Source organism: Gorilla gorilla, chromosome 13 (assembly GCF_029281585.2).
Source record: "Gorilla gorilla gorilla isolate KB3781 chromosome 13, NHGRI_mGorGor1-v2.1_pri, whole genome shotgun sequence".
Taxonomy (NCBI): Eukaryota; Metazoa; Chordata; class Mammalia; order Primates; family Hominidae; genus Gorilla; species Gorilla gorilla.
Window position 1 is genome coordinate 43,061,487 of NC_073237.2, and position 15,915 is coordinate 43,077,401.

General features: G+C 37.3%; 1 protein-coding gene across 1 annotated transcript; it reads left to right on the forward strand.

Moving 5' to 3' along the window:
* Positions 1–468: 468 nt before the first annotated feature.
* IFNA6 (interferon alpha 6) lies at positions 469–1,038 on the forward strand. The gene has a single exon (XM_004047869.1). The coding sequence runs from the start codon at positions 469–471 to the stop codon at positions 1,036–1,038; it is 570 nt and encodes a 189-aa protein (XP_004047917.1).
* Positions 1,039–15,915: the final 14,877 nt, after the last annotated feature.

Sequence of the window (15,915 nt, forward strand, 5' to 3'; positions counted from 1 at the left end):
AAATTATTTTGCCATTCCTAACAGATCAAGAAATAATAAAAGTAAACTTTATGCTTTTTCTTTTAGTGTGCAAAGTAGATATACATACAGTACATAAGGAGATATACAATATATTTGTTATTAAAATTTAATAACATTTAAAATTTAATAAAATTTAATAAAAATGTAATTTCAGTTAAGAAAAAAATTTTTTAAAAGACTCTGGAGTTAGGCAAGAGAAGGGAGTGTCAATAATGACCACATACACACACAAACACACACACAAAACTGGTTGAAAAACTACTCTATACCCATGTAGAGAGTACATAAATGAAAGCAAAATCAGAAGTAGAAAGTAAATTCTGAAAATGGAAACTAGTATGTTCCCTATTTAAGACCTACACATAAAGCAAGGTCTTCAGAGAACCTAGAGCTGAAGGTTCAGAGTCACCCATCTCAACAAGTCCAACAGCATCTGCAACATCTACAATGGCTTTGCCTTTTGTTTTACTGATGGCCCTGGCGGTGCTCAGCTGCAAGTCAAGCTGCTCTCTGGGCTGTGATCTGCCTCAGACCCACAGCCTGGGTCACAGGAGGACCATGATGCTCCTGGCACAAATGAGGAGAATCTCTCTTTTCTCCTGTCTGAAGGACAGACACGACTTCAGATTTCCCCAGGAGGAGTTTGATGGCAACCAGTTCCAGAAGGCTGAAGCCATTTCTGTCCTCCATGAGGTGATTCAGCAGACCTTCAACCTCTTCAGCACAAAGGACTCATCTGCTGCTTGGGATGAGAGGCTTCTAGACAAACTCTATACTGAACTTTACCAGCAGCTGAATGACCTGGAAGCCTGTGCGATGCAGGAGGTGTGGGTGGGAGAGACTCCCCTGATGAATGAGGACTCCATCCTGGCTGTGAGAAAATACTTCCAAAGAATCACTCTCTACCTGACAGAGAAAAAGTACAGCCCTTGTGCCTGGGAGGTTGTCAGAGCAGAAATCATGAGATCCTTCTCTTCATCAAGAAACTTGCAAGAAAGGTTAAGGAGGAAGGAATAAGACCTGATCCAACACAGAAACGACTCCCATTGACGACTACACCAGCTCACACTTTCATGATCTGCCATTTTAAAGACTCTTGTTTCTGCTATAACCACGCCATGAGTTGAATCAAACGCGTCAAGTATTTTCAAGTGTGTTAAGCAACATCGTGTTCAGTTGCACAGGAACTAGTCCCTTACAGATGACTAAGCTGATGGATCTATTTATCTATTTATTAAATGTATATTTATTTGACTATTTATAATATTTAATTTTTTGCCCATATAAATGCATAAAATGTATACCTTTATATTGTTGATAACATAACAAAATATATTTTCTATGTTTAGTCGATGTATTATTTTGTTTAGTTTATTAAATATTTACTATAGAAATCTTCTTGGATTTGTTTATTCTCTAAGGAGAAACACCAAGCCGATTCTCCAACATGATTTAAAAATGTATGGTTCAATTCATTGATTCATTGTTATTATACTCAAGTTATAAGTACAGTACAAATTTACATTCTATAAGCCAGCTTGTGTGTTGACTTCAGGTTATAGAGATGAAGATACAAATACACTTCATGCTGTCTTTTATCTTTCTTTGTGTAGGGAAAAAAACCTAAAAACAAGAATAATAATTAAATCTGTTAGATAAATGATATAAGAAGAAGACCAAAAAACAGTATTTTTTTTTTCAGCAGAAGCTGGAGTAAGGCATATCAGGAAACAAAAACAAAAGCAGCAGATATCTTCTACAGTTGACTGGTTGACACATAAGTGCAAATGTGCACTGGCAATTTGATATTTCAGTCGGCAATTTTCAAGCAATGCCGTGACCTGAAACTCCAGGAACAGCAGTGGTCATGTGAGAAGTGTTTACAGAATGACAAAATGACTGAAAATTTCCTCCTGCAACTTTCAACTTTAAAGGGAGGAAAGAGCTACAATGGAAACAGATTTGGAATGGCCAAATATTAGAAGGAAAAGAGAGAATGGTGATAATAATAAATTTAAAGGACTAAAACTGCTTAGAAGAATTGATGCATTCATGCAAAATATAGAGTAGATTGAAACTGCCTGGTAGTTTGGGTATGGGTGATCTTAGTGGAAATTGATTGCTAGAATCAACCAGTTGACTGATAGACTTAATCAGTAGAAACCATACAGGAGTAGGTAGAAGAGTAAATAAGAGAAGAGAAGGTAATGGCAATATATAGAGAAAACAATTTTGAGAAGTTTGCCTTCTTGCTGATGGCTGATGTGAGACCTAGATTCTTGTCTTCCTAGTTTTAAGAATTTAAACAAGAGACACACGGCGGTGGAGATGCAGCATGGAGTAATTTATTGCCAAAAAAAAGAAAACGAATATTTTGAAAGCTAGGTGCAGAATAGACAGTACACCCTGAGACAGACAGGATTCAGGGCAGGCTGCTAGTAAGGATGAGAAAGTAAAGACTAGTACTAGGGAGACTCCTTTTATGGGAATCTTCCATGATTATCCATAAGGAGGTGGGAAGAGGCATTACTAGTAAGCATGTTCTTGGTTGTCCTCTGGGTGCACATGTGCAGTAACTGCATATGCTTGTTGTAACATTGTATGTCTCATTAGCATCTTAAATCTTCTACCCACGGGTTTATTCTTTACTATTATAATGAGCAAAGGGTCACTCTGAGGACAGGTAAAATCAAAATGTGCATTCTCTCTATTGGGGAACTACAGCTTTGCTTGAATGAGTTCAATTACAATGTTAATGCTAAAGCTTATTGTGGTGATGGTATGGTCACCAAGGTTGTGACATCCTGATGACATGGTTACTTCCCTGACTACCTATCCTGCCTCATCATGAAATGAAGGAGAGAAGTAAAGTAGGACCTGGAAAAGGACATGAATTAATTTTTATATGCATAGCTTTCCATTTTTGGAAATATGTATGTCTATAGATGGATTTCATGGATTTGATGTATTGAAAAATCATACTAGTATAATTAATATTTATTTTAAATTATGACATATCAAATTATTTATAATGATAACATCATTATTTTGGTTAATACTATCTTGACTGACAGTAAACTGCTCTATGGGTTGAAATCATCTACTACAGTAGAAAAACAGATGGAATTGGTGACCTTAGTGAAGTTGACTTGGTAGAATTTACAAGCAGAAACTATATTGGAGTAGGTGGAAAGGTAAAAAAAAAAAAAAAAAAGAAAAGAAAAATTCCTATTACCATTTTTTGGCCTGGGGAGTCACTTTCCTTCTTTCATGTTTATCATATTCAGATTTGCATTTGTTTTCCCTTCTCTTCAACATATCCAAATGCAATGACAATTTATAAAAACATTAATTTGGAGAAAGAATAAAAGGATGTATTGAAAATGATGGAAAATAATGATATGAGCTCTTTATGTTTCCATTTGTACTTCCCTATGTTGGTATTTACCTTAGGATAAAATAGAAAGTAATTCAGAAGCAGCCATACAGCACTTGACCAGAAAAATATGAAAATAAAAAGAAAAGAATATATGAATTGTTTAGACGCTGAAACCAGTAAAGAAAAGCAGACTAATTTCATCTAGCAGCATTGCTGGACCTCACTGCCTTAAATTTTCACCTTAAGACAGATAATAACAAACCATGAAGTTCAGTAGAAATGCACTGACTGACTGATCTAGGGACATTTAGTAGTTACTACAATGTAATCTTATTTTTCTTTTCTATATTTAATTTTATTTTATTTTACGTTCTGGGATACATGTGCAGAACATGTAGGTTTGTCACATAGGTAAACGTGTGCCATGGTGGTTTGCTGGACCTATCAACCCATCACCTAGGTATTAAGCGTCACATGCGTTAGCTATTTATCCTGATGCTCTCCCTCCCCATGCCTTCCAATGTTGTTTCCCTTCCTGTGTCCATGTGTTCTCATTGTTCAGCTCCCATATATGAGTGAGAAAATGTGATGTTTAATTTTCTGTTCCTGTTAGTTTGCTGAGGACAATGGCTTCCAGCTCCATCCATTGTCCCTGCAAAGGACATGATCTCATTCCTTTTCATGGCTATATAGCATTCCATAGGGTATATGTACCATGTTTCTTTATCCAATCTATAATTGATGGGCATTTGAGTTGATTCTATGTATTTGCTATTGTGAATAGTATTGCAATAAACATACACATGCATGTATCTTTATAACAGAATAACATATATTCCTTTCGGTATATATCTAGTAATGAGATTGCTGGGTCAAATGGTATTTCTGGTTCTAGATCCTTGAGGAATCACCACACTGTTTTCCACAATGATTGAACTAATTTACATTCCCACCAACAGTGTAAAAGCATTCCTATTTCTCCACAGCTTCGCCAGCATCTGTTATTTCTTGAGATTTTTAATAATCGCCATTCTGACTGGGGTGAGATGGTATCTCATTACGGTTTTAATTTGTATAATGATCAGTGGTGTTGAGCTTTTTTTTCATGTTTTTTGGCCATATAAATGACTTCTTGGAGATGTGTCTGTTCATATCCTTTGCCCACTTTGTGACAGGGTTGTTTGGCTTTTTTTTTTTCTTTTGAAATTGGTGTAAGTCCCTTGTGGATTCTGGATATTAGACCTTTGTCAGATTGATAGATTGCAAAAAATTTCTCCCATTACATACGTTGTCTGTTCACTCGGATGATAGTTTCTTTTGCTGTGCAAATGCTCTTTAGTTTAATTAGGTTCCATTTGTCAATTTTTGCTTTGGTTGCAACTGCTTTTGATGTTTTTGTCATGAAATCTTTTCCCATACCTATGTACTGAATGGCATTGCCTAGATTTTCTTCTTGGGGTTTTTTTTTTTTAATTATTTTACTGTAAGTTCTAGGATACATGTGCAGAACATGCAGGTTTGTTACATAGATGTACATATGCCATGGTGATTTCCTGCACCTATCAACCCATCACCTACAATAGGTATTTCTCCTAATGCTATCCCTCCTCTAATCCCCCACCCCCTCGACAGGCCCCAGTGTGTGATGTTCCCCTCCCTGTGTCCATGTGTTCTCATTGTTCGACTCCCACTTACGAGTGAGAACATGCAGTGTTTGGTTTTCTGTTCCTGTGTTAGTTTGCTGAGAATGCTTTCCAGCTTCATCCATGTCCCTACAAAGGACATGAACTCATTCTTTTTTATGGACGTGTAGTATTCCATGGCATGTATCTGCCTCATTTTCTTTATGCAGTTTATCATTGATGGGCATTTGAGTTGGTTCCAAGTTTTCGCTATTGTAAATAGTGCTGCAATAAACATATGTGTGCATGTGTCTTTATAGTAGAATGATTTATAATCCTTTGGGTATATACCCAGTAATGTGATTGCTGGATCAAATGGTATTTCTGATTTTAGAACTTTGAGGAATCACTATACTGTCTTCCACAGTAGTTGAACTAATTTATACTCCCACCAACAGTGTAAAACCATTCCTATTTCTCCACATCCTCCCCAGCATCTAGAGTTTTTATAGTTTTGGGTTTTACACTTAAGTCTTTAATCTATCGTGAGTTAATTTTTGGATAATGTGTAAGGAAGGGGTCCAGTTTTCAGTTTTCTCATATGGCTAGCCAGTTTTCTCATTTATTGAAGAGGAAATCCTTTCCCCATTGTTTGTTTTTGTAAGGTTTGTTGAAGATCAAATGGCTGTAGATGTCTGGCCTTATTTCTGAGATCTCTATTCTGTTTCATTGGTCTATGTGTCATTTTTGGCACAAGTGCCATGCTGTTTTGGTTACTGTAGCCTTGCAGTATAGTTTGAAGTCAGGTAGCATGATGCCTCTAGCTTTTTCCTTTTTGCATACGATTGTCTTGGCTGCATGGGCTCTTTTTGGTTCCATATAAATTTTAAACTAGGTTTTTTCTAATTCTGTGAAGAATGTCAATGGTAGTTCAATGGGAACAGAATTGAATCTGTAAATTACTTTGAGTAGTATGGCCATTTTCATGATATTGATTCTTCCTACCATGAGCATGGAAAGTTTTTCCATTTGTTTGTGTCCCCTCTTATTTCCTTGACCAGTGGTTTGTAGTTCTGCTTGAAGAGGTCCTCCACATCCCTTGTTAGCTGTATTCCTAGGTATTTTATTCTCTTTGTAGTAATTCTGAATGGGAGTTCATTCATGATTTGCTCTCTGCTTGTCTACTTTTGGTGTATATGAATGCTTGTAATTTTTGCACATCGATTTTTGTATCCTAAGACTTTGCTGAAGTTGCTTATCAGCTTAAGGAGCTTTTCCACTGAGACAATATAGGATTATGTGGTCTGCAAACAGTCAATTTCACTTCCTCTCTTCCTGTTTGAATACCATTTATTTATCTTGCCTGCTTGCCCTGGCCAGAACTTTCAATACTATGCTGAACAGGAGTGATGAGAGAGGGCATCCTTGTCTTACGATGGTTTTCAAAGGGAATGCTTCCAGCTTTTGCCCATTCAGTATGGTATTAGCTTTGGGTTTGTCAGAAATGGCTCTTATTATTTTGAGATATGTTCCATCAATACATAGTTCATTGAGAGTTTTTAACATGAAGGGATGTTGAATTTTATAAAAGGCCTTTCCTGCATCTATTGAGATAATCATGTGGTTTCTGTCATCAGTTCTGTTTACATGATGGATTACATTTATTGATTTGCATATGTTGAACCAGCATTGCATCCCAAGGATGAAGCTGACTTGATCATGGTGGATAAGCTTTTTGATGTGCTGCCGGATTTGGTTTGCAGTATTTTATTGAGGATCTTCTCATCGATGTTCATCAGGGATACTGGTCTGAAGTTTCCTTTTTGTGTTGTGTCTCTGCCAGGTTTTGGTATCGAGATAATGCTGGCCTCATAAAACGAGTTAGGGAGCTGGTACCATTCCTTCTGAAACTATCCCAATTTTTTTTTTTTTTTTTTGGAATTTGGAGTGGTGAGAGAGGGCATCCTTTTCTTATGCTGGTTTTCAAAGAGAATGCTTCCAGCTTTTGCCCACTCAGTATGATATTAGCTTTGGGTTTGTCAGAAATGGCTTTTATTATTTTGAGATATGTTCCATGAATACACAGTTTATTGAGAGTTTTTAACATGAAGGTCCAATTTTTTTGGAATAGTTTCAGAAGGAATGGTACCAGCTCCTCTTTGTACCTCTGGTAGAATTTAGTTGTAAATCCATCTGGTAATAGGCTTTCTTTTTGGTTGATAGGCTATTTATTACTGCCTCCATTTCAGAACATGTTATTGGTCTGTTCAGGGATTCGACTTCTTTCTGGTTTAGTCTTGGGAGGGTGTATGTATCGAGAAATTTATCCATTTCTTCTAGATTTTTTAGTTTATTTGCATAGAGGTGTTTATAGTATTCTCTGATGGTTGTTTGTATTTCCGTGGGGTCAGTGGTGGTATGCCCTTTATCATTTTTTTATTGTGTCTATTTGATTCTCCTCTCTTTTCTTCTTTATTAGTCTAGCTAGCAGTCTATTTTATTAAATTTTTTCAAAAAAACACCTCCTAGAGTCATTGATTTTTGAAGGTTTTGTTGTGTCTCTATATCCTTCAATTTCCTTTGATTTTAGTTATTTCTTGTCTTCTGCTAGCTTTTGGATTTGTTTGCTCTTGCTTTTCTATATCTTTTAGTTGTGATGTTACAATGTCGATTTGAGATCTTTCCAGCTTTCTAATGTGGACATTTAGTGCTATAAATTTCCCTCTAAACACTGCTTTAGCTGAATTCCAGAGATTCTGATATGTTGTCTCTTTATTCTCATTGGTTTCAAAGACACATAACCATCAGATTCTCCAAGGTTGAAATGAAGGAAAAAATGTTAAAGGCAGCCACAGAGAAAGGCCAGGTGACCTACAAAGGGAAGCCCATCAGACTAACAGTGGACCTCTCAGCAGAAACCCTATAGGCCAGAAGAGAGGGGGGCCAATATTCAACATTCCTAAAGAAAAGAATTTCCAACCCAGAATTTCTTATCCAGCCAAACTAAGCTTCATAAGTGAAGAAGTAAAATCTTTTTCAGACAAGCAAATGTTGAGGGAATTCATAACCACCAGGCCTGTCTTGCAAGAGCTCCTGAAGGAAATACTAAATATGGAAAGGAAAAAACGGTACCAGCCACTACATAAACACACTGAAGTACAAAGACCAAGGACACTATAAAGAAACTGCATCAACTAATCTGCATAATAACCAGTTAGCATCATGATGATAGGATCAAATTCACACATAAAAATATTAAACTTAAATGTAAATTGGCTAGACGCCCCAATTAAAAGACACAGACTGGCAAATTGGACAGAGTCAAGACCTATCAGTGTGCTGTTCAAGAAACCCATCTCACCTGCAAAGACACACAGAGGCTCAAAATAAAGGGATGGAGGAAAATTTACCAAGAGAATGGAAAGCAGAAGAAAGCAGGGGTTGCAATGCTAGTTTCTGACAAAACAGACTTTAAACCAACAAAGATAAAAAAAAAAAAAAAAAAAAGGCAATGAAGGGCATTACCTAATGGTAAAGGGATCAACTCAACAAGAAGAACTAAGAATTCTAAATATACATGCACCCAATACAGGAGCACCCACATTCATAAAACTAGTTTTTAGAGACCTACACGGAGACTTAGACTTCCACACAATAACAGTGGGAGACTTTAACAGCCCGCTGTCAATATTAGACAGATCATCGAGATAATTAACAAAGATATTCAGGACTTGAACTCAGTTTGGATCAGGTGGGCCTGACAGATGTCTGCATAACTCTCCACCCCAAATCAACAGAATATACATTCTTCTCAGTGCCAGGTAGCACTGTCTTTAAAATTGACCGCATAATTGGAAGCAAAACATTCCTCAGCAAATGCAAAAAAACTGAAATCATAACAAACAGTTTCTCAGACCACAGGGCAATCAAATTAGAACTCAAGATTAAGAAACTAACTGAAACCCACACAATTACACGGAAATTGAGCAACCTGCTCCTGAAAGACTCCTGGGTAAATAAAGAAATTAAGGCAGAAATCAAGAAGTTCTTTGAAACCAATGAGAACAATGTAATCTGATAGAAGCAAAATCATCATAAAATCCCCGGCGGCCAACTTAAAAACTTAAAGCATAAAAAGTATTCAGCAATTTAATGAATTGAATTCAACGTAGATATAATCCACATTTGGAAAAATAAAATTTCTTTTGCTATTCAACATAAAAATTTTGCAAAGGATAATTTACCCAACCCCTGCCCACGCTCACACACTGAACATAAATTTTTGCTCCTATCATCTGGAGGCTATGAAAATATTGATGTTAGTACCAGATCAAAAAAAGAGATCACTGCTGACAACCTAGTTCAATCACAGCAACACTCTGTTGTCTTGGCCAATTGACTGTTTGAAGGGCAAAAGCAATCACCTTCCAATAATGATGTGCCAAAATTTCTAAATTGTGATGAGCTGACTCCTGCCAGCACATTTAGAGGGAGTTAGGGAGGGTTAAATTGGAAGATAGGTGGCTGTGTGCACATTAGGCCAGAGAGTCAGATTAAAGATGTGGTCTCTAACTTGAGGGGTGAGGAGGTGCTGGGGAAAGAATAAAAATGTTGTGGTTCTTGGGATTAGGATTGATATACCCACATCTGACTTACTACCACTGTTCGTAGAAAGCAGAGACATCAATTAGGCAAGGTAAAGAAAAGGGCCCAAATATCACTTTCCATTATTCTGAATTAATTATTGGAACACAGATACATCAGGAATGAGAGTACTGGGAAAAGATGAGAACATCATTAGACTTACAGAACAGGCAAGACAGGTCAGGGGAGACAGCAGGGCCTAGGGCTTCTAACCAAAGGTCACAAATAATTTATCTGAGTGTGAGAGAGGTCTTCAGAGTAAAATCCCAAACATTGTGATTCAGGGTTAGGAACTGGCTGATGAAGGGAGTTCAGCACACTTGAACAGGACAGCCTTTCAATACTTTTTCATCAGCCACTTCCCCATCCCATCTCAGGTGAACCTGGGGACAAACTTCTCTCTTGTGTAGAGCCAACATGGAAAGCAATGGCGAGCCCCTGGAAAAACTTTGATCTGATATGTACACATAGATAGATATAGATAAATATAGCTATAGATAGGTAAATATAGATTAGATATCAGGTTAATAATAGCTATTTAGATAAATGAAATATATATATATATATGTATTGGCTTGGATCCCACTAGTCTTTGGAAATCTTAAGATATCCCAGGAATTTTTTCTAGCACAATTGTTTTTTAAAAAGCAACTCATTTTTGAAAGCATAACACACAGAATGAAAGTATACATGTCTTACGCACACAGTGACATGGTTCCTCACACACTGAATATATTGTGAAAGTAGCAGCATGTCAGAAACAGTTTGCTCAGGACTTAGAAGCCTCTCTACTGCTCTGTGCCAGTCAGTACCTAAGCAGGACCAACTCTTCTGCCTCTGCCCTGGGGATAGACACTCTCGCTTCTAACAGCAGTGATTATTTTTGCTAGGTAGTTTCATCCATTTCGTATTTATTAATCTGATTGTTACAATAATCCTATGAGATCAATACTATTATTCTTCCCATATTACAGATGAGGAAACTAGGGAGCATAATGTTCATGGTACTTGCCATGGTCATATTGCTATTAAATAGCAGAGCTGGAATCCAAATCAGGAACTCTGGCTCTAGAGTCATACCCTTTAGTCACTAAATTGTGCTGTCTAAAATAGCATGGCAAGCTCGATCAACAGTCTGAATCAATACAATTAGATGTGTTTAGAGAAATAACCACTAACCACCACATAGCACTTTGTAGATTGTTCTGCACATACCTTTTGACTTCCTCCTACTTACGGCTCAGACCCTGTGAGCAGGCATCTATCTCTGAGGGAAAAAGACTTGCCCAAAGGCCACAGCTAAAAAGGAGAAGATGTGAGCTGAGAACAGTTTGGGGTCTATTATTTTCTTCACCATTTCACAAAGGACAGGAGAAAATAGACCAAGAGGATTTCATGAGTAATCCTTTTCTCCAGTGAGGCCACCTAGGCACTCTGGACATGGTTGGTGCTAAACTTGTAAGAAGTCCTATTCAGGCCCTGTCTCTTGACTGAAGATTTATGTGTTACTCAACCCCTCAGAATCCTTGGGGTACCTGAGTTCTTCACTGCACTTATGCAGGTGATAGGAGGTCTATCTGTGACCCAGACAGAGATGCCATAGGCAGGTAAGACAATAATTGAGGAAATGAGTGAAGCACAGTGAGTAGGGCAGACACTGTGAGTTTGGGTCTCCAACGGGGTAACTTGTGAAGAAGAGAAAGAAAGAAGAACCTACCCTATCCTGATAGCCCACAACCTTGGGCAAACATGATATCCACTGAGTGCATGAAGTTTTCCATCAGCACACCTAGACTCAAATCCTAACTCTGACAATCACTTGTGCACTCTACGTGGATCACCTTTTCTCTCAGCGTCCTGCTTTCTTCATTGATAAAGTAAGCTTGATAGTATTACTATTTACACTGTAACTGGTGGATTAAAACATGTAACATATTATTTATTTTATAGATGGCACATATGTATTTTATAGATGGCACATAATCAATAGATTTTTTCTTTCTTTCCCTGTTCTTTCTTAACACTGATGAAAGAAATGAAAAACAATGTTTTCTTTTAATGCCTTCTTAGTATTGAGTGCTCTCGTCAATTCTGCATTCGTGACAAACAACAAAGTCTAACTTAGATACATTAAACACAGAGAAAAGAACACTGTACATACAGGTAGAACCAGCTATGAATCCTATCTCTGCCCCTCACCATTCACTAAATGGATGTCTTCAGGACATCTCTTATCAATACTGATCCGCAGATCACTCCTCATATCATCTCTGCTAAGAGAGAAATTTATAAAATGTTACCAAAGTATGAGTGGGTTTCATGACTAAGCAGTAGAGAATAGGAAACCAGTGAATCAATAAACTCACAACGTGGTGGTTTGCAGACATTCTCTGCATGGCAGCTAAATATACTTCCCTAGAAGTATCCCCATCTGGTCAGAGATGGCCTTTACTACGATGGCCATCCTTGTCCAGCCTTACTTAGGTTTCAGTATTTTTGCACAATTAGCATCCCTGGTGTACGAAGAATGTGATAAATGAGCTCTCTGAGCAGTCATCTACACTCTCTCTGAAGAGTATTTGGATTTTATTTATCCACATTAATAAAGAGAGCCCATTTGTTTGAAAGAAAGAAGTAGGATTTCAAACTCATTTTCCGTAAGTTTTAGATGTTCTCAATTGTCTGGCAATAGGAGAAATGTAAAGGAAAATAACAGTTATGTGTAAACAAAATCGAGAAAGTTGCATTATAGGGAATATAGCTAACATCTACATAAAGGGTTTATATATACTTTTAAGAGGGGCGTATAAAAGCATAATTCATAAGAACAATAAAAACCACAATTAATGCCATAAAATGAAATCTAAATAGAATTAAGAACAGCAAGTGAAGCAAATGGAAAGGCATTATAGCCCACTAGTACTCAAAAACTATTAAACAATTATTCTTGAAATTTTAGATTATTAAATAAGCAGTTAGACAATATAGCCTATGAAATAAAGTATTAATTTTATATGCTTTGTGCCATTATATCCATTCCCTGAAATCAATCCTAAATAAAAGTTTGTAAAAAGGTTACAAAATTATATCTGACAATACAAACACACATTTTTCTCCAGGTACTACCTTCTTGCTCTTCTTCCACTCACAGATAAACTTCTAAAAGAAGTTTCCATCCACTGTGTCTCCAACCTCTCCTGCTATTTACTCTAGTCAATATATTCCAATCTGGATTTTGCCAAATTAATTCTGGCAAACCAGCCCTTTCTTTTCCTAAATGTAAAACGTCATGTTTTAAACACATTTCTTCCCTTAAACACCCTCTTATCACAATTTTCTCCTGGTTGTCCTCCTATTTTGCTCCTGGATGTCCTCCTATCATTTCATTCACATGCCCTTTTCAGGTTCCTCACTCTGTTCACTACATTAAGATGTAAAGGTCCTCAAGATCCAGGTTTTGGTCTTCTGATTCACTACTCAATTTCTACCAGACCTCATCCATCCTTGGGCCTTCAGGAAAAAGGTATAGCCCAGCTCCCAAATGAACATCTCTAGCCATGCACTCTAAATTCCAGAACTGTGCATCCAATTTTCAAGGCTTAAAGTCTTCCAGTTTCTGATGACAAAAACCACTTTTCTTTTGCCTATGGTTTGAGTTTATGATAGAGTTGAAATTAATTAATTGGTTGATTAATAGTTTTATTTCTCCCTCAGCAAAAAGTTTCAAGAGGGCTGAAGCTGTTTCCTTTATTCACTTTTCTATCCTGAAAAGTCACATATCAAGTGTTTCATACAGTGTGAATGGAATGAATGAACTGAACTTCACTTGAGGTTGCAAAACCAACCTTGGCATTGATTTATTGAGTAAGGCCAGGTATGGTGGCTCATGCCAGTAATCCCAGCAGTGTGGGAGGCTGAGGTGGGAGGATTGCTTGAGGCTAGGAGTTTGAGGCTGTAGTGAGCTATGAACCTGCCACTGCACTCCAGCTTAGGTGACAGAGCAAGACTTTGTATTTGTTTTTTTTAAATAAACAAATGCAAAATGATCTGAAAGCAAAACTCGAAATAATAAAGAAAATAATTTTCAAAATATAAAGTGAGGGGCCAGGCATGGTGGCTCACGCCTGTAATCCCAGCACTTTGGGAGGCTGAGGCAGGCGGATCACGAGGTCAGGAGTTTGAGAACAGACTGGCCAGCATGGTGAAACTCTATCTCTACTAAAAATACAAAAAATTAGCCGGGCATGGTGGCGCGCACCTGTAGTCCCAGCTACTCGGGACACTAAGGCAGGAGAATTGCTTGACCCTGGGAGGCGGAGGTTGCAGTGAGCCGAGATCGCACCACTGTACTCCAGCCTGGGTGACAGAGCGAGACTCCGTCAAAACGAAACAAAACAAACAAACAAAATATACATAAAGTGAACACTTTTTAATGTAATTAGCACAGTGTTAAAGGTGAACATTTCATACAAGCAAAAATACTGAATACAATAAATGTAGTAGAATCAATAATTAAGTACATGGGTAAATTAATAATATCATCCATGGTGAGCTAATGCCCCTAAGAACTGGATGCTTTATCATATAGTTGCTTGACATTACCAACAAGTATTGTGACAAATTTGATTCAATCATTTCATTATGCAGGCAGAAAAGATAGTCTTTTAAAATAACTAAACATATGGGAATATAATGAAGATTGTCTATAGTAATCATTTCATTAAGACACAAGTCTGTTCCTAAGCTATTAATCTTACTTGCAAGTTTGATGAAAAAAAGAAGGATCTCATGATTTCTTGCTCCAACTTCCCAGGTACAGAGGCTCTCTTCTTTCTTTTCCAGATAGAGACTGATTCCTTGGAAGTAGCTCTTCACAGCATTATGGAGTTGCCATGGCCTGAGAGAGCCCTTCCACCCCTAACTCATGCAACAAGCAAGGCTCCAGGACTTCCCAATGCTGATAAAAATTCAGCGAATAATTTCTCCAGGCCAGTTTCATTCCAACCAACCTCTTGTGTTGAATAGGGTGACAATCTGCTGGAGCACCTTGTGGAGGACAGTGGTAGTCTAAGCCTTCTGAATTTTGCTGCCATCCCTTGGAAACAATAGAAAACATTCAAAACAGATGAACTGCCCATCAATAGGGCACTGGTTAAATAACTTATGATGTAACAACTCAGAGGGCAATAACAGAATTGTTTAAAAATATAAATAAGCCCTCTACACTAATTCAGGAAGATCTTGAAGTGAAAAAAAAAGATGCAGAACAGTGTACATGGTATGCTACCTTTTACATAAAAATGAGGCGAGTGTAAGAAAAACATGACTACATTCTTACTTTGCATATGGATAAAGAACTAGAAGGATTTAAAAGACAGAAACTTCAAAATTTGGAAAATGGAAGAAATTGTGTCAAAGTATACATTTATTTGTATGTCAAAATTTAAATTTACCACTAATTAAAGAAATGCAGGTTAATAAAATACTCACAAAGGGAAAAGTCAGAAGAAGGGAAAGGCACAAACATTGTTGGTGATAATATTTTGGAAATATTGTCTTGGATCAGTATTTTACTAAATATTATCCATAACAGGGTAAAATTTTGCTACCAGATTGTATAAGTTTACTACTGAGTCTATAAAACAATGGAGGATAAGAAGGTACACATTCAGGAACAAACCAATGGGCAAAGGAAACTATAGTTATGTATAGTTATTGGAAAATTATGTAGCCATTTTTAAAATTCTGGAAAACAAAGGCATTTCAAGCCAAAAATTTAGAATATATCATTTACATAATAAAGTAACAATCTAGTAAAGACAAATACTTTGCGTTTGAAATTGTAACAAATTTGAAAATATGAACCAAAATTGTAACTGAGGTATCTACTACATAATGTGGGATAACAATTATTGTTTTGTAGAGGAAAAAAAAAAATTAAGAGGTTTCCTCTCAATTTATACAAATGCCGCATTTCACTGTTACTCAAAAAAACAGAAGCTAGGAAGCGTAAAGCTTTGAAAAATTATGCATTTGGGGAACGTAAGAGCTCAGATATGCGAAAAACTTATATCAGACGTGCAGCATAACACACTTGCACACGTTCTGTCCTATTTGGTCCCACATACAAGGCAGCTCTAAGAGGCCGGGCTGGCGCCCACCCTACACAGCTCCGCTTCCCCAACCCTCGCCCTCCCGCCTCCCCGGTACTTCCTCCCCCTTCCCCACCCCCACCCTCCCGCTGACTGA

Excerpts from the sequence above, each read along its gene's own strand:
- IFNA6 (XM_004047869.1), top strand. The coding sequence starts at position 469 with ATGGCTTTGCCTTTTGTTTTACTGATGGCCCTGGCGGTGCTCAGCTGC.